Source organism: Bufo gargarizans, chromosome 10 (genome assembly GCF_014858855.1).
Source record: "Bufo gargarizans isolate SCDJY-AF-19 chromosome 10, ASM1485885v1, whole genome shotgun sequence".
NCBI lineage: Eukaryota > Metazoa > Chordata > Amphibia > Anura > Bufonidae > Bufo > Bufo gargarizans.
Genome location: NC_058089.1, coordinates 68,493,835 through 68,516,244, shown reverse-complemented (window position 1 = coordinate 68,516,244; position 22,410 = coordinate 68,493,835). Strand labels below are relative to the sequence as shown.

Below are 22,410 nucleotides of genomic sequence, written 5' to 3'. Positions count from 1 at the left end.
CTGTGTGCACAGAGCAGCAGGGAGAGTGTGAGATCCTATTCACCCTGATAGATCTCTATTAGGCTACTTTCACACTAGCGTTCGGCTGTCCGCTTGTGAGCTCCGTTTGAAGGGGCTCACAAGCGGACCCGAACGCTTCCGTCCAGCCCTAATGCATTCTGAGTGGACGCGGATCCGCTCAGAATGCATCAGTCTGGCGGCGTTCAGCCTCCGCTCCGCTCAGCAGGCGGACACCTGAACGCTGCTTGCAGCGTTCGGGTGTCCGCCTGGCCGTGCGGATCCGTCCAGACTTACAATGTAAGTCAATGGGGACGGATCCGTTTGAAGATGACACACTATGGCTCAATCTTCAAACGGATCCGTCCACCATTGACTTTCAATGTAAAAGTCTGGACGGATCCGCTCAGGCTACTTTCACACTTAGAAAATTTTATACAATATAATACAGACGGATCCGTTCTGAACGCTAGTGTGAAAGTAGCCTTAGGGTGAATAGGACAAGGGTCTAGTCCCTAAGGGGGTTAAAAGTTAGTAAAAACAAAACAAAAAACACACCAAAATATTAAGTATAAATGGAAAAAAGAGAGATTTACACAAAAAACTACACATTAACAATAAACATATTCATTTTCAGCAGATTTGTGTAGGAATTTTGTTTTAAATGAAAATTCACAGAATATCAGTATAAATGATTGGCTATCGGCCTAAAAGTTCACAAATTATCGGTATCTGCCCTAAAAAATCAATATTGATCGATCCCTAGTGCCTATGACCATTGAAACATGTATTCTGGAGGATATGGAGAGGGTTCGAGATGTGAATCATCAGGTGGTAGCTGCTAAGTTGCTATTTCAGGCTCGCCGATGTATAGTTAAATATTGGAAGGAAAATGGAGCACCTACGATAAAGATGTGGGAGAAGTATGTTAAGTGCTCAGTTGCCTGCCAGAGATTTAATTTACCATTAAAAAAAAAAGGAAGGGAAAATTTTGATAAATTGTGAAAAGAGATGGCTGAAGTGAAGAGGGGGTGATGGGGATTTATAGAAGGAGGGGTTGAATTGGTTAATCTTATATTTTTATTTTTTTAGGAATGAAGTGGGAGGAGTGGGGAAAGGAAAGGAAAAAGAGGAAAAGCTGTAGTGATGGGATCATATATTTCTTGATGTGTTGGAATCATTAATTGTATGTTGTTTATTTGATTTTATGGAATAATAAAAAGAATTTATAAAAACAAAACAAAAAAAAACATGTATTTTGGCTTATAGTGACTCTTAACCACCTCCCGTCCGGCCATAGACTAAAAACGTCCGGGAGGTGGTTTTCTATCTTTGAATGGACGTTCCAGAATGTCCATTCAGAGACTGCAGCCGCACGCTAATCGTGCAGCTGCTGATCGGGTTGCCCGCTGTCAGTGACATCACGGCAACCCTTAGAGAAGGCAGGGACAGTGCCCAGGTGTCCCTGCCTTCTAGATCACTGTATACACAGCACTCACCGAGCTATGCGCTTAGGTATCGCCACATCCGCTTTAGCAGCGTCAAGAGATAGAATAGCTCTATCTCTACAATTATCCACCTGAACTTGTAAAAAAAAAACTATAAATTTTAATGGAGTTTATAGGATTTTTACAGGTTGCCTGTCTGGACGTACTTCAGGCAGCTTACCATGGCAATACAGGGAACCTTCATAAGGGTCCAGGCTGTTGAGTTGATCAGAAATTCGCTGACTCACATTAGCGATGTGCTATTGTCAGCAGTACATAAGTGTTCTTTATACTTTTGTCCCTGCCACCGTTCTCCTAAAAAACTAAATTTTACAATATGCTAATGAGCCTCTAGGTGCTATGAGGGTGTTGATTCAGCACCTAGAGGCTCCGTCTACTAACCATTTATCCCACCCAGGTCCTCGGTTTAGCCCGCCCCGCTCCTCTTGAGTGACGTCTGAGTTAGCGGGATCGCTAAAGAAATCCTGCGTAGACAGAGCCTCTAGGTGCTGAATCAACGCCCTCATAGCACCTAGAGGCTCATTAGCATATTTTAAAAGTGTGGTTTTTAGGAGAACGGCGGCAGGGACAAAAGTATAAAGAACCCTCTGCTGACATTAGCACATCGCTAATGTCCGTCAGCTACATAACAGAAATTCTGATGATAGAAACCCTTTAAACCTCAGCATAAAAACTGTGCGCTTGAAGCTGCATGGCTTTCCATGATCTAGCAGCTGTATATACGCCTTATGTCACCAAGCACAATTCCAGGCATTGTGTGGACTGATGTAAGGCACGCCAGGGGTGAAACCTACTCCAGGCATAAAAGATGGTATATTTGTGCGGCCCCCACAGTGTCAGATTTGGCGGCAGAAAATTCTGCGACAGAAAATCTATTCCATTCACCTTAATGGGGCTTGCTGAAATCTTCGTGTTTGCTGTCTATTCATATAAATGCCCTTTGGATAAATGCTGAAATTCAAACTATTTTGTTTTTTTGCTTTAGGGCTCATGCACAGGAACCGAACAGAGCAGCAGACAATGGGGGCCTATGAATATATTTGGAATGTGTGTGGGGAGCTTTCTAGTTACATATGTCACAGACACTACAGACAAGGTGTGAATTAGACTGCACATTGGGTGTACTATGAAGCCGTGCACAAGTGTTAGGTGGCCTCATAGGCATATAGTGATGGCAGGTCCAGAAGTTTTTGCTAGGCCACCAACAACCTTGGCAACGCATCGGCACCCGTTGATTGCATTTAAGTTGGGGGAGTGGTGATCTGGTGGGCAATGGGGACTAGAGCTGCACCGGGTATCGATAACCAATCGATACTTTTAGACCCGGATCGATACGATAACGGGTCTTACTATTTACTGATACTAGGCTGCACTGCTGCGCAGCCTAGTATCAGTTAGAGAACATTGCACGTGTTGCCCTCAGCACATGCCATGTTCTCTTCACCAGCACAGTGGAGAAGGAGTCCCTCCCTCCCTCCCTCTCCACTGTGACACCTCAATGTGGAGATGGCAGGGAGGAGGAGGGGAGGGACTGTGGCCGCTGCACCACCAATTAATGTAAAACACATTCATTTAAGTATAGGCAGTGGGTGCCTGAATAACAGGCCATGCTATCTGACAAACCCTGGCAATTAACTCCTTAATTGCTGCGGATCGCATGCCCTGTTATTGGCCACTGCCTATACTTGAATTAATGTGTTTTAGATTCATTGGTGGCGCAGTGCGCCCCCTGCCCCCATACATTGGTGGCAGTGGCCATAACATTCCCCCCCCTGTTCATTGGTGGTGTGGTGGCAGTTTTGATCAGAGCCCCAGCTGTGTAATTGCGGGGCTCCGTCTGTTACCATGGCATCCAGGATGCTACTGAAGCCCTGGCTGCCATGGTAAGCTCCCTGCTGCTGTGTGCACAGGTCAGCAGAGACGGTCTGAAGTCCTATTCACCCTAATACAAATTTAAATCACCCCTTTACCAATTTTACATATAAAATTTACAAACAATAAAAAATAAACATATCACATATCGCCATGCCTGAAAAAATATGAAATATTAAAAAATATTTCCTATGCGGTGAATGCTGTGACAAAAATATCTAAACTGTGCGATTCGTCATTTTTAGTCACCTCGTCTCCCCCCCCCCCCCCCCCAAAGAAATAAATTCCAAATGTTGGTATCGTGACAACCCTAATAGGGACATAAGTAGCTCACTTTAGAAGCTGCAGAATCCATGAGGTTAAATGGACAAGATCCGAGTTATCACCAATCCAGGCTGTTCTAGGGAGCGTCCGGCAATCGGTCAGTGCTAGGCTCCTGTGGTAATTGTACCATCATCAGGATACCAGCACCATAAGGCTATCTGCACATGTTATGTTTTTGGATGATGAAAATCTGCATTAAATCTCACCAAAACCGACAAACACTTATAAGGGTATAGCGATGTGTTATGCTACATTTCATGCAATGTATGTAAAATGCTGTTGCAATGCGACAAGTCAGAATTTTCATTTTTTTGCGAGTGTTTCGCACAGTTTTAGCATAGCATGTCACATTGCCACACCACAAGTTAACGCCCAGTTGTATCCGAAAGCTGTACTATTTATCACAGTTTTGATGCTTTTGTTGTGGATTTTCTGTTTATATTAACAACCCCACTGAAGTCTAGCTCTAGATAGATCGCTCTTGGGGCTCATTCACACAACTGTTAATTTCAGTGGGGCCGCAAAAGATGCAGACAGCACACAGTGTGCTGTCCACATTTGTTGTTAAGTTTCGCAGCCGTGCAAAAAATATAGATCATGTCCTATTCTTGTCCGCAATTGCGGACAAGAATAGGCATTTTTTTTATAATGGGCCGCCCATTCTGCAAATTGCAGAACGCACACGGGCTGCAACCCTAATTTTCGGAGTGCAAAACATGTTGCGGTTGCGTGACTGTGCCCTTACAGCTAAGTATTTCCTCACTGCTGTTTTCTGTGGTGTTTCACTCATGAGCTTAGAGTAAGTGATTGGTGATAGCCAGCATTATAATCATGGCAGCCCAGGCCTGCAGAATTCCTGGTCATGGATGCCTGAGATATCCTGCTCTCCCCGCTCACTCGCTGGAGATTAGCCGTTCTCTCATTGGGAGTCATCAGCAGGTGGGTAGAGTGAGCAGGACTTGCAAATGACCATGACTCTAATCAAGCAGTTATGACTGTTTTCAGGCCAAGGCTACGATAATTATGAAGCTGGTTCTTGCTAACCATGGATTTCTGCCACAACTTTATTCTGCCATCAGTGAGGGCAGCATAACATGCCAGTCCCTCATGGCAGAAGAGAGATGCCATTTGAGCTACTCAATCTTGTTGACAACTCGGGGTACGTCCGCGCTATCAGGTTCCTGGGTGCTCTTTTGGAAGCCAAAGACAAGGTGGTATGTGTCCTTTATACTTTCTGCTCAGGGCCTCTGCATCCAGACATATGACCGTGTGGCCATACCCTTGATTTGGCTAATGTTCTCACCTGCTCACTGCTTCCAGCTTCATTTTAGCTGCTGTTTGCTTTCAGACTTAGGCCTCATGCACACGACAGTATTGCTTTTTCAGTGTTTTGCGGTCCGTTTTTTACGGATCCGTTGTTCCGTTTTTTGTTTCCATTGTGTTTCCGTTTCCTTTCCGTTTTTCCGTTCCGTTTTTCCGTATGCCATATACAGTATACAGTAATTACATAGAAAAAATTGGGCTGAGCATAACATTTTCAATAGATGCTTCAGCAAAAACGGAACGGATACGGAAGACATACGGATGCATTTCCGTATGTGTTCCGTTTTTTTTGCGGACCCATTGACTTGAATGGAGCCAAGCACCGTGATTTGCGGACAAGAATAGGACATGTTCTATCTTTTCACGGCACGGAAATACTGAAATACTGAAACGGAATGCACACTGAGACACTTCAGTATTTTTTTGCTGAACCATTGAAATGAATGGTTCAGTATATGTTCCGTATACTGAGCTAAAAAAACGTCCAGTATACTGAACGCAAAATACTGTCGTGTGCATGAGCCCTTACCCATTCACTCCTTTTGGTACAAAAGAAAAGTCTGATACCGTGTTGGCCAATATAAAACTAGTTTAGTGCTCTTATTAAGAGAAACAAAATAAGAGTATTAAAAGTTTGATATCTTTTAAAGAAACAGAACCAGCGCGTACCTCTGGTTGTGACCTACAACCCACGACTAGAGGTACTGAGGGAAAACTACCCAAAAATTACATCATGTCCTATGTAAGGATCTTCCCAGATTCTCTCTCCCTACCCCCCCCCCCCCTACCCCCTTTACTAGTTTACCAACAACCTCCAAATCTAAGGAATATTCTGATCAAATAAAGTTCAAGGCCATGTACCACAGAAAAATGAACCCATCCCTGTAATATAAGATGCAAAACCCATTCCCATAGAATTATCTGATTCTCTGCACCATATGTCCTGTTGGAGGCCTCTATGTTGGAGAAACAGGACAGATACTCAGTGCAAGGATGAGGTCCCACCGCTGCACAATTAAAGAGAAAAAGCTACACTTTCCTGTGGCTAAGCATTTCTATAGCCCAGGACACCATGAAGAACGCATGAAAGTTCTCATATTAAAAGGTAACTTAAAATCCCAAAGAGCTAGAAGAATTTGGGAATACAAATTTATAACACTTCTTGACACTTTGAATGTTGAACTGAATTTGTCTCCAGCATTTGACGCACTACAAGATCTAAAGAGTCTTCTATAGACATAGTCGGGGCACCAGGTCTCTGAGATAATATCAATTTAGAGACCATAAAAGTTGCACACCCCTTATCTGTAAGATAATTAAGGACTCATTCTCAAGATCTTTGATATGATGTTCTGTCATTTTTCAAATGTCTATTCATTCCCCCATGTCTCTGTTCTTAGTGTATATACAGTTGCAAGAAAAAGTATGTGAACCCTTTGGAATGATATGGATTTCTGCACAAATTGTTCATAAAATGTGATCTGATCTTCATCTAAGTCACAACAATAGACAATCACAGTCTGCTTAAACTAATAACACACAAATAATTAAATGTTGCCATGTTTTTATTGAACACACCAAGTAAACATTCAGTGTAGGTGGAAAAAGTATGTGAACCCTTGGATTTAATAACTGGTTCACCCTCCTTTGGCAGCAGTAACGTCAACCAAACGTTTCCTGTAGTTGCAGATCAGACGTGCACAACGGTCAGGAGTAATTCTTGACCATAAGGGTCCATTCACACGTCCGTTGTTTGTTTCCTGATCTGTTCCGTTTTTTGCTGAACAGATCTGGACCAGATCTGGACCCATTCATTTTCAATGGGTCCTGAAAAAAAACGGACAGCACAATATCAGATTTTTTTTCAGGACCCATTGAAAATGAATGGGTCCAGATCTGGTCCAGATCTGTTCAGCAAAAAACGGAACAGATCAGGAAAGAAACAACGGACGTGTGAATGGACCCTTACTCTTTACAGAATTGTTTCAGTTCAGCAATATTCTTGGGATGTCTGGCATGAATCGCTTGAGGTCATGCCACAGCATCTCAATCGGGTTGAGGTCAGGACTCTGGGCCATTCCAGAAGGCATATTTTCTTCTGTTTAAGCCATTCTGTTGATTTACTTCTAAACTTTGGGTCGTTGGTCTGTTGCAACACCCATCTTCTGTTGAGCTTCAGCTGGTGGACAGATGGCCTAAAGTTCTTCTGCAAAATTACTTGATAAACTTGGGAATTCATTTTTCCTTCCAGGCCCTGATGCAGCAAAGCAGCCCCAAACCACGATGCCCCCACCACCATATTTCACAGTTGGGATGAGGTTTTGATGTTGGTGTGCTGTGCCTCTTTTTCTCCACCCATAGTGTTGTGTGTTTCTTCCAAACAACTCAACTTTGGTTTCATCTGTCCACAGAATATTTTGCCAGTACTGCTGTGGAACATCCAGGTACTCTTGTGCAAACTGTAAACGTGCTCTGTGGTATCCGCCCATGAAATCCATTCTTGGTTAGTGTTTTACGTATCGTAGATTTGCTAACAGGGATGTTATCATATGCCAGAGACTTTTGTAAGTCTTTAGCTGACACTCTAGGATTCTTCACCTCATTGAGCAGTCTGTGCTGTGCTCTTGCAATCATCTTTACAGGACGGCCACTTCTAGGGAGAGTAGCAGCAGTGCTGAACTTTCTCCATTTATAGACAATTTGTCTTACTGTGGACTGATGAACAGCAAGGCTTTTGGAGATACTTTTTATAACCCTTTCCAGCTTTATGCAAGTCAACAATTCTTAATCGTAGGTCTATAGAGAGCTCTTTTGTGCGAGGCATCATTCACATCAGGCAATGCTTCTTGTGAAAAGCAAACCCAGAACTTGTGTGTATTTTTTTTTTTTTTTTAGCGCAAGGCAGCTGTAACCAACACCTCCAATCTCATCTCATTGTTTAGACTCCAGTTGGCTGACACCTCACTCCAATTAGCTCTTGGAGATGTCATGAGTCTAGGGGTTCATATCCTTTTTCCACCTGCACTGTGAATGTTTACATGGTGTGTTAAATAAAAACATGGTAACATTTAATTCTTTGTGTGTTATTAGTTTAAGCAGACTGTGATTGTCTATTGTTGTGACTTAGATGAAGATCAGATCACATTTTATGACCAATTTGTGCAGAAATCCATATCATTCCAAAGGGTTCAAATACTTTTTTTCTTGCAAATGTATATTGCTGTTTCTTCATATATTCTTGTAGTACACCCAATGAAGGAACTGGTGATGTCTCGAAAGCTCGCTATGTAACATCATTACTTCTATTTTTGTTAGCCATTAAAAGGTATCGAACCTGCAAAACTCTTATTTTGTTTCTCTTAATGGTAGACTTGATCCACATGAGTCTCACTCTCCTTCCCCTGACTATGTAAAGCTTGTGTGCATTCCTCACCTACTTAAAGAGGAACAACATGCAGAACAGTCTGCAGCCAGGATGTTATAGAGAAGGAGGAACTGAGTAGATGTACAGTTTTATGGCAAAAGATTCAGTATAACTTGTAATTACCTCAGTTGTATGTGGAGGAGGTGTTATCAGTGATGGCATTCTCTATGTGGGTGGATATGCATACAAAGCTGTGAGTTACTGTAAAAGCTGTATACAGCTTTTATGTTTTAAAAAAAAAAAAAAAAAATCTTTGACCACAAAACTATATCTCAATCTGCTCAGCTCCTCCTTCTCTATATCATGCCTCTTTAAATTGTGCTAGTTCTTCTTATTCTATTATGCAAAAGAGAAATGCTTTCCAAATTACCTGAACCATCTGCTGCCTCTCTCTGTTCTGCTGTTAGCTGTAGGGGACATCTCCCCTACATTGTTTTTACTGCTAATCTCAACGTTTTGTCTGCCATATAAAGAATTTAATACATTATTTAGATTGTAAGCTATTACAAAAAGAACCAACTTTCCTTTTCACTCATTGAGGCAAATGTATCAAGTAGTTAAACTTTTCACTTCTCTCGCCACTTTTTAAGTTACCTAAACTTAGCAGGAACAGTGGGGTACTTCACGGCCTGTCAGATTTACTACATTTTATGCTAGAAACTGGAGTAAATTATAGTTTAAATCTACGCTGAACAAAAATATAAATACAACACTTTCAGTTTTGCTCCCATTTTGCATGAGCTGAACTCAAAGAGCTGAAACATTTTCTACATACACAAAAGACCCATTACTCTCAAATATTGTTCACAAATCTGTGTTAGTGAGCACTTCTCCTTTGCCGAGAGAATTCATCCTACCTCACAGGTGTGGCATATCAAGGTGCTGATTAGACAGCATGAATATTGCATAGGTGTGTCTTAGACTGCCCACAATAAAAGTGCACTCTGAAATGTGCAGTTTGATCACACAGCACAATACCCAGGACCTCCAGATCCAGAATGTTCACCATGTTCGTCTGAGACCAGCCATCCGGACAGCTGCAGCAACAATCGGTTTTCATAACCAAAGAATTTCTGCACAAACTGTCAGAAACCGTATCAGGGAAGCTCATCTGCATGCTTGTCGTCCTCATCGGGGTCTGGACCTGACTGCAGTTCGTCGTCGTAACCGACTTAAGTGGGCAAATGCTCACATTCTATGGCTTCTGGCACATTGGAGAGGCATTCTGTTCATGGATGAGTCCCAGTTTTCACTGTTCAGGGTAGATGGCAGACAGCGTGTGTTGCATCGTGTGGTTGAGCGGTTTACTGATGTCAATGTTGTGGATCAAGTGGCCCATGGTGGAGGTGGGATTATGGCATGGGCAGGCGTATGTTATGGGCAACGGACATGGGTGCATTTTATTGATTGCATTTTGAATGCAGAGCTACCGTGACGAGATCCTGAGGCCTATTGTTGTGCCATTCATCCACAACCATCACCTCATGTTGCAGCATAATAATGCACGGCCCCATATTGCAAGGATCTGTACACAATTCCTGGAAGCTGAAAACATCCCAGTTCTTGCATAGCCAGCATACTCACCGGACATGTCACCCATTGAGCATGTTTGGGATGCTCTGAATTGGCGTATACGACAGCGTGGTCCAGTTCCTGCCAATATTCTGCAACCTCGCACAACTATTGAAGAGGAGTGGACCAACATTCCACATGCCACAATCAACAACCTGATCAACTCTATGCGACGGAGATGTGTTGCATGGCGTGAGGCAAATGGTGGCCACACCAGATACTGACTGGTTTTCTGTGCACATTTCAGAGTGGACTTTTATTGTGGGCAGTCTAAAGCACACCTGTGCAATATTGATGTTGTCTAATTAGCACCTTGATATGCCACAGCTGGGATGGATTTAGGGTTGTTGCAGGTATCGAAATTTCAATGCCCAATCAATACTTTTGTCCCGGTATCGATATGATACCCGGATTTCCATTTTTTGGAAATCCTGCGCACAGTAGTATCTCTGAACATGAGCGCGCTGCTGTCAGCGCGCTCATGTTCCCTCAGCAGCACAGGGGAGAAGGAAGCAGTCGTCCCCCCCCCCTCCCACCTGTGCTGCTGCTGCCGCTGCTACCTGTCGGGAGAGGGGGGCAGGCGCACTATTCCACCAATGATAAGAGGATTTTAAATCGGTCCGGACTTTAAGTTAGCAGGCTACATAGAGCGGTGCCCAGGGATGTCCCTGCACTTACTATTATTCCTGGGCGTCACTCTATTCGCCCCCTGTGCCCTCATTACTGTCTCCTGCTCCGTATGCTAATTACTACTATTGGAGCGATAGGGAGGAGAGATTAGCTTCTCTTCTGGGCATTCCTTCTCCCTGGCTGTAGCGCTGTCCAATTGCAGCGCAGAACATCACAGCCAAGGAGAAGGAACGCCCAGGAGAGAAGCTGATGTCTCCTGCCCATCGCTCCGATAGTAGTAATTAGCATACGGAGCAGTACTGGGGGTGAACAGAGCGGCGCCCAGGAATAATAGTAAGTGCAGGGAGATCCCTGGGCGCTGCTCTATGTTGCCTGCTCATGAAAGGTTGTCTTTAACTTTTAATACAGGAGGCAGGTGACAGCAGCAAAATCATATAGCCAGCACCCTGCCTCTGACAGGGAGCTGCAATCAGCGGCAGTTAACCCCTCTCGTGCGACACCTGAGGGGTTAACTGACGCTGATCTGCTGCCAGTACCCGCCTCCTGTATAAAATGTTAATTATCATTGGTGGCGCAGTGCGAGCCCCTTAAACCCCCCAGTATTAAAGTCATTGGTGGCAGTGGCCACAGGGTCCCCCCCTCCCCTTCTCATTGGTGGTGCAGTGGCAGCTTCTGATCGGAGCCCCAGCAGTGTAATCCTGGGGCTCCGATCCGTTACCATGGCAGCCTGGACTCTACTGAAGCCCTGGCTGCCAGTCGCTGCTGTGTGCACAGAGCACAGGGCAGCAGGGACAGTGTGAGGTCCTTTTCACCCTAATGGAGATCTATTAGGGTGAATAGGACAAGGGATTAAAAGATCCCAGGTTCTAGCCCCTAAGGGGGGGAAATAGTTAATAAACTGTAAAAAAAAGAAAAAAAACACACCATGTATAAATCGCCCCCTTTCCCAATTTTACATATAAAATATATAGATAATAAACATATCAAATATGGCCAGGTCCAAGAAGTCCAAACTATTAAAATATAAAAAAAATCTATGCAGTGAATGCCGGAACAGAATAAAATAAAAACTCCACGATTCTCCATTTTTTTAATATGTTAAATGCACGTGGCTTTTTTGATGTTTTTTTTTTCCGCATGGTATAGAGTATTGCAAAATTTTGGTATAGCAACAACTCTAGATGGATTATCTCGACAAAGGAGAAGTGCTCCCTAACACAGATATACACAGATTTGTGAACAATATTTGAGAGTAATGGGTCTTTTGTGTATGTAGAAAATGTTTCAGATCTTTAAGTTCGGCTCATGCAGAATGGGAGAAAAAAGTGTTGCGTTTATATTTTTGTTCAGTGTATATAAGCCCATAGCTGGCATAGGTTTGAGTTTCTAGTTCATTGCTCTTCCGAAAGATACACCTATTATATTGTGAGACCTGTGCCTTGTGATAAATGTGGCCGTATGTAACGGTTTCTCCATTTGTTTTCATTCTTTGATGTTTTACTAGTTGCCTCCCAAATTGGGAAAACTGCGGAATATGTTGATGCAGTATAAATTACAACCGATTCCCAAAAAGTTGGGACACTGTGTAAAATGTAAATGAAAACATTACAATGATTTACAAATCTCATAGACCCATTTATTCACAGTAGAACATGGAGCATATATCCCATGCAACTGGATCAAACAGTTGATAGACTTATCATATGAAACAAGTTGCTTTGTCTGGGTTGACAAGCTTGGAATATTATATTGGACTCTGCCAAGCCGTATAACTGAAGGCTGTTATACTACATCTTGCTAATGGGGACTAACTGGCTCAACCACAACGTCCAGAAATGTTTTCCATATGTTATGGTTCTTGTTGTTTTGTAATATCTCAATACAAACTTTATAACAGTAGAACATACATCAGATGTTGAAAGTGATACAATTTACCACTTCATGAAAAAAAATTGCTAATTTTGAATGTCAGCAGCAACAGATCTCAAAATAGTTGGAACAGGGCAAGACAGTCTGTAAACTTGTCAGAAATGAGGTGACCAATTTCAGAGGTTTTGGGAGAGGAATCTTGTCCAATTATTGTCTGATGTAGGATTCTAGCAAAGACTTGGGTTGTCTTTGCCAACACATTTTTCGCTGGTGAAAGGTCTGGACTGCAGGCAGGTCAGTTTAGCATCCAGACTCTTCATCTGCAAAGCCATGCTGTGATGCATGCAGAATTTGGTTTCGCATTGTCGTGATGATAAAAAATGTGCGAGGCCTTCCCTGAAAGAGATGTTGCCTGGATAAGAGCATATGTTCTAAAATCTGTATGTACTGTTCAGCATGGTTATTTCCTTTCCATATGTGTAAGCTGCCCAATCCATAGGCACTCATGCAGCTTTATACCATCAGAGATGCAGGCTTTTGAACTGTGTGCTGGATGGTCCTTCTCCTCTCGAGTCTGCAGCCGACGGCATCTGTAGTTTTCAAAAAGAATTTCAGATTTTGATTAATCTGACCATAGAACAGTTTTCCATTTTAAATGACCCTTGAGAAGATGGGCAGCGTATCTGGATTATGTTGACATATGGCTTCTTTGTATAATACAGCGTTAACTTGCATTTTTGGATTCCACAGCAAATGTATTCCTAGACAGTCCATTCTGTGTTCCTGAGCCCATGCAGTGATTTCCAGTACAGAACCATGCCTATTTTTAATGCAGTGCTTGCCTGAGGGTCTTATCCCTTGCGCACACTGATTTCTCCAGATTTTCTGAATCTTTTGTTCATATAATGTACTGTAGATGGTAGGATATTTGCAGTTTTACATTGAACATTTTTCTGAAATTGTTGACATTTTTAGACATTTTTTTTTTTTTTGTGGATTAATGAACCTTTGTCCATCTTTGCATCGGGGAGATTGTGCCTCTCTGAGGGTAGTTTCACACTAGAACTTGAAATCTTTGCATTCTTGTGTTACCGGAAGCTAAAGCGTTGCAGTCTGGCCCTATTAGCTATAATGGGGATTGGCAGCAATCCGGCTAAGAAATGGCCGGACAAAAACTGCTGCGTTGCATAAATTGTAAATGAGGTGATTTTCTTTTCATGAAATGGTAAAATGCCTCACTTTCAACATCTGATATGTGCTCTATGAGCTATTGTGATAAAAAAAAAATGGGTCTAAGAGACTTGTAAACCATTGCATTCTGTTTTTACTTAGCACCTCAACTTTATTAGAATTGGGGTTGTAGAAATAAGTATTGGGCTACTTTCACACTCGCGGATCTTGGTGCAGATCCATCATAGATCTGCACAGAAGGATCCGTCTGCATCCGTTTGTATTATCTTTGGAGGACGGATCCAGATTGTGTCATAGAAAACGGACCTGTCCCCATTGACTTACATTGTGTATCAGGACGGACACCAAAGCGGAATGGAGACTGATCGGAGGCAAACTGATGCATTCTGAGCGGATCTTTTTTCATTCAGAATGCATTAGGGCAAAACTGATCCGTTTTGGACCGCTTGTAAGAGCCCTGACCGGATCTCGCAAACGGAAAGCCAAACACGCCAGTGTGAAAGGAGCCTTAGCATCCTGTCAAGTGAGTGATCCAAACTCCTACAAAACAGAAATGTAAGGAATGTGAAGAGTGTTTGGGAAGGAGAAAGGGAGTGAGGTTTCTTATCCGCTTTGTAAGTAGGATTAAAGCTGTGTCTCTTGAGAATCTCCTTCTTTATTTGCTTTGTGTACACTCGCATAAAGAGACGGCGCCATAGGAAGAGTCGGCATTGTTCGATGCGTTGCTACTTGTTATGGGTAAGCGACATCTCTCAAAGGAAACTGGGACTTTGTATTTAAGACTGTATTGGCTTTGAATCTTAGATGGTTTTTTCCTGCGTATTGTTATACTGGGTTTAGACGGCTGTCATCTGCGGCCAAAAGCCTGACCACCCATGGCTGCCAGTGGCTGCACGATTTTGTGGGTACAACTGATTTATTACATTCAAAATCCTGCTGATTTTAGCTGCATGCAGCATCACCAGATAGAAGCCAGTTAAAACTGTCAATGGCAATGAGGTGGAGCCTTGGCGTTTATTGGAAAATGTGTTGACCAAATTGGCCGGATGAATATTTGAAACCTGCTGCAGAAAATGCAGCTCCTTTTAGGATTGAAATCAAGACATTGAAAACTTTTGTTCCAAAAATGTTGCCACTCAGTCTGCACGTTGTCGTCTTGTATTGTGACCTAGATGTCCGCGCTGGAAACTTCAGCCACATTCAACATAATAAGAATTGCTGTTACTGTAGTTTGTGAAGACCGAGGGTCTTGAAATGTATTTTATCATATTGTGGATATGTTTTGAAGAGACTGATTAGTTACTACTTCACTCACAATGGCTTATAGGCTGTCTACCACTATAGCTGTACAAACCTAATGTATTACAAGGTAACCGTATACACCATCACACTGTATTCTGTACGCCATATAAAACCAGCTTCTCTGATCCAAGCCAAAGCACTAAACCTACAAAAAAATCTATTTTATCACACTAATTACAAGCATTGGATGGCATGATATCATAACTTCATATATTGGAACAGTGGTCTCATACAGAACCAAGATCTAGAATCTACAAATGATCCCCTTAACGAAAATGGTAAAAAAATAAATTATAGAAACATAGAATGTGTCGGCAGATGAGAACCATTTAGCCCATCTGGTCTGCCCAATATACTGAATACTATGGATAGCCCCTGGCCCTATCTTATATGAAGGATGGCCTTATGCCTATCCCATGCATGCTTAAACTCCTTCACTGTATTTGCAGCTACCACTTCTGCAGGGAGGCTATTCCATGCATCCGCTACTCTCTCAGTAAAGTAAAACTTCCTGATATTATTTTTAAACCTTTGCCCCCTCTAATTTAAAACTATGTCCTCTTGTAGCAGTTTTTCTTCTTTTAAATATTCTCTCCTCTTTTACCTTGTTGATTCCCTTTATGTATTTAAAAGTTTCTATCATATCCCCTCTGTCTCATCTTTCTTCCAAGCTATACATGTTAAGGTCCTTTAATCTTTCCTGGTAAGTTTTATCCTGCAATCCATGTACCAGTTTAGTAGCTCTTCTCTGAACTCTCTCCAAAGTATCAATAAACTTGCAACTTCATACAATCAATGAAGGGTACCGATACGTAGACACAACTATTCTGTCACAATAAGGCTACATTCACATGATCATGTGTTTGCGGTCCTCCAATTGTGGAGACGCATACATTTTATATATATATATATTAGTATTTTATTTTTTTCCTGATCCATTGTAACAGTGCCTGTCCTTGTCCGCAAAACGGACAAGAATAGGACCTAATAGTTCTATTTTTGTTTTGCGGGGCTATGGAATGGATATACGGATGGCACACGGTGACTTGTCTGCATTTTTTACGAACCCATTGAAATGAATGGGTCTGCATCCTATCTGGCAAAAAACGGAACGGACACAAACAAAATATGTTCGTGCGAATGTAGCTTAAGTAGCTGTTGCAGCCAGAGTCAGCATAACAATATGTAAGACTACAGTGACATTGTATTACCCATAGTAGCTAATGCAGCCAGGATAGGGCCCGCCCCAGCGTGCGTTTCCTCTGGATAGGTCACCGGTATCTAATCAGTGGGAGTCCAACAGACGGGACCCCTGCCGATCAGCTAATTGCCACTCGCAGTAGTGCTGTGGCCCTCTCTGCTCACCAAGCTGTGCTTGATATAGCAGCTCAGCCCTTTTACTTCAAGGGGGCTGAGCTGCGTCTAGGCCATATGACCCATAAACATGAGGGCACTGGCCTAGGCAAAGCTGTAAGAAGCCTGTGCTTTATTGGGAGTGCCGATTCCTTCTCAAATAGCTGATTCGCGGGGGTCCCAATTGTTGGGCTCCAACAGATCAGATACTGATGACCTATCCAGAGGATAGTTCATCAGTAAAAAATTCACATAAACCCCTTTGAAGTGTTTGGTTTGTTATATTTATCTAATATATAAATGTATTTTCCATAAGGGTGACCTGGATGTGTGCTATTGTATTACTGCCCTCCTTAATTTAATTAGCTTCCAGTTGTCTATTAGTTAAAACTTTGGAGCACCTTATGTTATTGTATTAAGGGGCAGTTACAGTACTAAAAAAGAAAGTAAGGTTACCACCACATGGTAGGGTTGTGTCATGGTTGTAATGTGGATAAAAGCACCGCAGTGGGCTCTAACTAAACTAGTGAAGAACGCACTGTTCAGTAGGTCTGCATTGTTAATGGCTGAGCAATGCCTTCAGTACCGTGCACCCATTAACCATACAGACCCACTGAATAGTGCAGAGAACGCTTTTTGGCCCCTCGATACTGGAACGCAGCACGGCATGACTGCGCTGTGTAGTCGTACTCTGCTGATAATTAGTTGTCAGGAGATGATGGTGACAGATAAGAGGAGCACCATCTGTTTTTAGCTGTCTAGAACACCATCTTAGCAGACGCGAGTCCGGTAATCTGCTTACAAAACTCCATAGACCTGCTCTTGCTTAGTGCAGCACAGTGTAACCGAAGATACAAATGCATCAAACAGCTAAGTTTATACGATTAATCTTCAGTTCTTCATATGTATCTTACAGTTTGCCATTTGTAATTGGAGATTTACCATTAGTTTGTGTAGTTGTAAAAAGTTGCTTATAGGCCAAGTTTACATCAGCACTGTGTTTTCTGTCAGTGGAACAGAAAATGGGGGAAAAGCCAATATGTTTTGTTTTGAGCATTAGTTTGTGTTAGGTTAGTCTCACACTAGCATTATTTAATTCTGGCTGGGATTCAGCCGCTACCTGGCAAATATGCCAGGATTCTGCTGGACAAAAAACACTGGGCTGCTGCCTCACATTCCTGGACGGGGCCTGGCAGTAAAGAGGTTGTCGGGTCTGGCCCTGACGTTTCTCCGCAGCATGTTTGACAGACATGCTGTACTTGGCTGGATCACCCAGTGCTCTTTACTGCCTCGCCCCGTCAGTCAAAGAGGGGGTGCATCTGGGAATGAAAAGGAGCTCAGCCTCGGATGCAACAGCAATGTCCTCTTTGCACCCAGAGGCTAATTGGCATAGAATAAAAAATCCGATTTCTCAACAAACTTGGCCTAAATCATGAGAGAAAGTATTAAAGTGGCTATCCGGGACTTTCATATGAGATTCGTGGGGATCACCACAGCTCCTGTGAGTGCATGGCCTTCTCTCAGATCTAGATGCTGCGGTCACTATAGACAATAACATCTAAGGTGTTAAGCAGCCAACATTGGAATACTGTCCGATCCCGTCTGTTGCATCGGCTTCCGTCGGTGCCGGGCTCCTGCGGTGACCTGGAGTGCTGTATAAATGTAGCCTTTGAGGTCTGTTCAATTCTTTCTGCTCCGTCCAGGATCAGTAGTGCTGGAGGCAGGCTGAACAGGCTACACAGACTGCGCTGGCACTGTACTTCTCACCAAAGAAATTCTCAGGCATAGAAATATGTAGGAGACTTGTTGTAAAGCATACAATTGCTTGTACAGGTGTTATTGTGACCTCGGGTCAGGGTAAATTAGTTTTTAACGCTGAAACTTTAATTTGGATGCTACCATCAAAATTTTATTTTTTCACATGCTGGTTACGGTAAATATATTTATTTTTTTAAATGGTTGGATGTTTTTTCCAGGACGTCCCTCCATGACAGTACCCACTGGAGGATGTCCTATTGGATCTCTGTAGGGACAGGAAGCGTGAGAGGTTAAAAGGCCCCTCCCCTACCCTCCCACCAGTGTTCTTCCTGTCCCTACAGGGATAGGAGGCAGTGAGTGGATCCCTGCTAAATGTAGGGAGCGAACACTAGGCCGAGGCTGGTCGGGGGGCTCTTGCCTCTCCTCTTCAGCCTCCGTGGGGCCTAAAAGCCAGCACCCCTCTGGGAAGGGGTCCCCTAGCTTGTCCGGTACCTTTTTTTCCTGAGCAGGCCGCAGGTACCTGGACGCTGAGCGGCTTCTCCGACGGAGCTCTGCGCTCAGCAGCGGCTCCGCCCTCCTCTATGACGCGATCGGCGTCACTTCCTGTGCGACCCGGAAGTGACGCGTCCAAGATGGCGGCGCGCATACATGCTGGAGGCCTCGATTTGGGGCCTCGCATGTGGGGTTGATTTTTCTATGGAAGAGTCCCCCAGAAGAGGAGGCGGTCCCGGCGGCGATGAGGGGAGGGCCTGTAAGGTAGGAACCTTATTTAAATGCTATGATGTGTGCTTATGTGGCGGTTGCATCATGGAGGCCCAAGGTGTGAGCAAGCTAGATGCGGTTGCTGACCCCCTCGTCCAGGGTAATGTAAGTAGTATCCGGCTGGCAGGTGTATAGTTCCCCCTAGGCTGGTTCTTATATCTCCTTCTCCCCCTATTAAGGTGGAAAAGGAGGCGGGACATAGACCGCATGGAGACACTAAGAAAAAAGCTAAGAAGTGTGCGACATGCACAAAAAAGCTGTCTGAATCGTATAGAAAGGCCCTCTGCATGGATTGCTTAGCAAGAATCCTGAAGGAAGAACAACCATCCTTTCTGGAAGAGCTGAGAACCATCGTCAGGGAGGAAGTACAGGCGGCCGGAATGAATCAGCCCCCTTCTCTTCCAGTTCCCGCTTCCCCTCCGTCCAAGCGTACCAGGGTACACTTAGTATCGGATTCAGAGGAAGAAACCGGGTACCCTTCAGACGATCTGGAGGATCAGATCCCCCCGTCGGTGTCAGAGGAGCCTAGGAAATACCTGTTTTCCTCGGATCAGCTGGACTCGCTCCTTACTGCAGTAAGGCAGACCATGGCAGTGGAGGAGGAGGAGCCGAAACGTTCTATACAGGACGAGATGTTCGGCGGATTAAGGGCCAGGAAAAGAAAGATTTTCCCGGTGAATTCTTACCTTCAAGATCTGATCAAAGAGGAATGGGAAGAAGGTGACAAAAAACTCTATATTCCCAGAGAATTCAAGAGCAGACTGGCCTTCAATCCAGAGGAGACTAAACTTTGGGATGAAATTCCAAAAGTCGACATCCAGGTGGCCAAGGTGGTGAAGAAGACATCTATTCCATTCGAGGATTCTTCACAATTAAAAGATCCCATGGACCGGAAAATGGATGGACTCCTGAAGAAGGCCTGGGAATCCTCAGCGGCCACTATTAATGCTAACATTTCAGCAACCTCAGTGGCTCGAGCAATGTGCTTATGGCTGGAGCAACTGGAGGAGCATCTCAAGATAAAGACCTCCAGGGAGGAAATTCTTGAGTCCTTACCCTTATTAAAATTTGCTGCATCCTTCATGGCGGACGCCTCAGCAGAGTCCATTTGTTTCGCTGCCAGGAACGACGCTCTTACGAACACCGCAAGACGGGCCCTCTGGCTCAAATCCTGGACGGGAGACATTGCCTCTAAAAACAAATTATGCGCAATTCCCTTCACCGGAACATACCTTTTCGGCCAGGTCCTCGATTCCATTCTGGAAAGCGCAGCCGATAAAAAGAAAGGGTTTCCAGAGGAAAAAGCAAAAAAACCTGTGCAGCCCTTTCGTAAGACCTCCAAACAGTATACACCCTCAGAGAGAGGGAAAGGTAAAACAGGTAGATGGAGCTACCCTAAAGGAGGGAGAGGTAGGGGTTTCCTCTTCAATCCCAGCTCAGGCCCAAATAAGCAATGACATCAGGCCAGTAGGGGGCAGGCTCCGCTTATTTTGGGAATCCTGGACTCGGATTACCCAAAACCAGTGGATCCTAAAGACCATCCGAGAAGGGGTAAAATTAGATTTCCGTGGTCCTCCCCCGGAAAGATTCCTGGTTACAAAAGTCCATTCAGTGAGTCAGCAGAATCAATTAGGTCTGGACGTGCAGAAACTACTAAAATTAAATGCTATCGTCCAGGTTCCGGAAAATCAGAAATTTCTAGGTCACTACTCAAGTCTCTTTCTAATAAAGAAACCAGACGGATCCTTCAGGACAATTATCAATTTGAAGTCCCTGAACAAATCAATAACCTATCAAAAATTCAAGATGGAATCCATAAAGTCGGCAATTCCATTGATTTCAGAGGGAGACCTCCTATGCACCTTGGACCTGAAGGATGCGTATTACCACATCCCGATTCACCCCCTACACCAGAAATATCTCAGGTTTGCAGTCATTCAGGAGGGGACGGTTCTTCATTATCAATTCCAGTGTCTCCCCTTTGGAATCTCTTCAGCCCCTCGAATCTTTACAAAAGTCATCACGGAAATTGTGGCACATTTGAGAAAGCAGCAAATAAGGATTGTTCCATATTTGGACGATTTTCTTCTTATAGCCAACACGAAACAAGATCTAGAGGACAGTATTCATCAGACCTTAGCCCTCTTCAAGGATCTAGGTTGGGTGATAAATTACCCCAAATCCAACCTGGTACCAAACACCAAAAAACAGTTCTTAGGGGTTCTCCTGGACACAGAAAGTCAGTTCTCCTTCCTTCCAGAATCCAAACAGGAGACAATAAGGAGAAAGATATTGGCCTTCCAGAAACAGAAGCGTCATACTTTAAGGGAGGCAATGAAGATCCTTGGCTTAATGACTTCATGCATCTCAGTGATCCCGTGGGCCCAGTTCCATTCCAGGAGCCTACAGTCCGCAGTGCTGGCAGCTTGGGACAGGGATCATCAGTCCTTGGACTCGGAGGTAACACCTTCAGAGCGGTGTCTAGATTCTCTATCCTGGTGGACCAATCCCGGAAACCTAAAGAAGGGGGTTGCCTGGAACCTTTCTCCTTCTATAATCATCACCACGGATGCAAGCCAGTGGGGTTGGGGGGCCCATCTGGAAGGACATGTCTTCCAGGGCAAATGGTCCACCCTGGACAGCCGCAGATCATCAAACTACAGGGAGCTGAAGGCGGTATGGAAGACACTAACGTCAGCCGAATATATTCTCTCCAACCACCACATCAGAGTGCTGTCAGACAACATAACCACCGTATGTTACCTGAAGCGTCAGGGGGGTACCAGGAACCCTCTACTTCTGGAGTTATCCGAAAAAATATTTCACTGGGCAGAGAGGAAAGTCCTCTCGGTGACAGCGGTCCACTTAAAGGGGGCAGAGAACTCCGCGGCAGATTTTCTGAGCAGACACTGTCTAGATGCAGGCGAATGGTGTCTAAACCGAGAAGTTTTCCTTCAAATATGCCATCAATGGGGGTTCCCACAGATAGACCTATTTGCCTCCAGAAGGAACACCCAGGTAGATCAATTCTTCTCCCTGAACCCCAGAGACAATCCGAGGGGTGTAGACGCCTTATCCCAGAAATGGGACATGGAATTAGCTTATGCCTTTCCTCCGTTCCCTTTAATTCCGCTGGTCCTGAAAAAACTAAAGGCTTGCTCAGCGACCCTTATCCTGATCGCCCCAGCCTGGCCAAAGAGAGCCTGGTTTCCGCTCCTGACGGACTTACTCCTAGAAGACCCAATAACCCTTCCAGCGAGGAAGGACCTTCTCGTTCAGGGGCCCCTGGAACACCCGAATCTCGAGAAGTTAATGCTAACAGCCTGGATCCTGAAAGGCAGATCCTGAGAAGAAAAGGCCTTTCGGATAAGGTAATCTCAACCTTACAGCAGAGCCGAAAACCGGTAACCTCTGCCATATACTTAAAGATATGGAAAAGGTTTTTATCATGACTCGCAGGCACTCATCCAGGAATCTCGGCCCCATCTATAGGCTGCATTCTGGACTTTTTACAGGCAGGGTTCG

The 22,410-nt window shown here is 44.0% G+C and overlaps 2 protein-coding genes across 8 annotated transcripts in view; both read left to right on the top strand.

The window, feature by feature from the left end:
* Window positions 1-22,410, top strand: part of RIPOR1 (RHO family interacting cell polarization regulator 1) — a 289,814-nt gene that overhangs the window by 90,865 nt on the left and 176,539 nt on the right. The window contains exon 1 of one of the 7 annotated variants that reach the window (XM_044271139.1): window positions 14,401-14,448. The exons of the other annotated variants lie outside the window; for them this stretch is intronic. Within the exon in view, the coding sequence (XP_044127074.1) occupies window positions 14,445-14,448 (4 nt within the window). The 5' untranslated portion in view covers window positions 14,401-14,444. Of the gene's footprint in view, window positions 1-14,400; window positions 14,449-22,410 lie in introns of those variants that run through there. 7 annotated transcript variants of the gene reach the window in all.
* LOC122921137 lies at window positions 18,467-21,048 on the top strand. Its single transcript, XM_044271145.1, has 2 exons — window positions 18,467-19,983; window positions 20,319-21,048. Exons 1-2 carry the CDS (start codon window positions 19,173-19,175, stop codon window positions 20,333-20,335), a joined length of 828 nt encoding a protein of 275 aa, XP_044127080.1. The 5' UTR covers window positions 18,467-19,172; the 3' UTR covers window positions 20,336-21,048.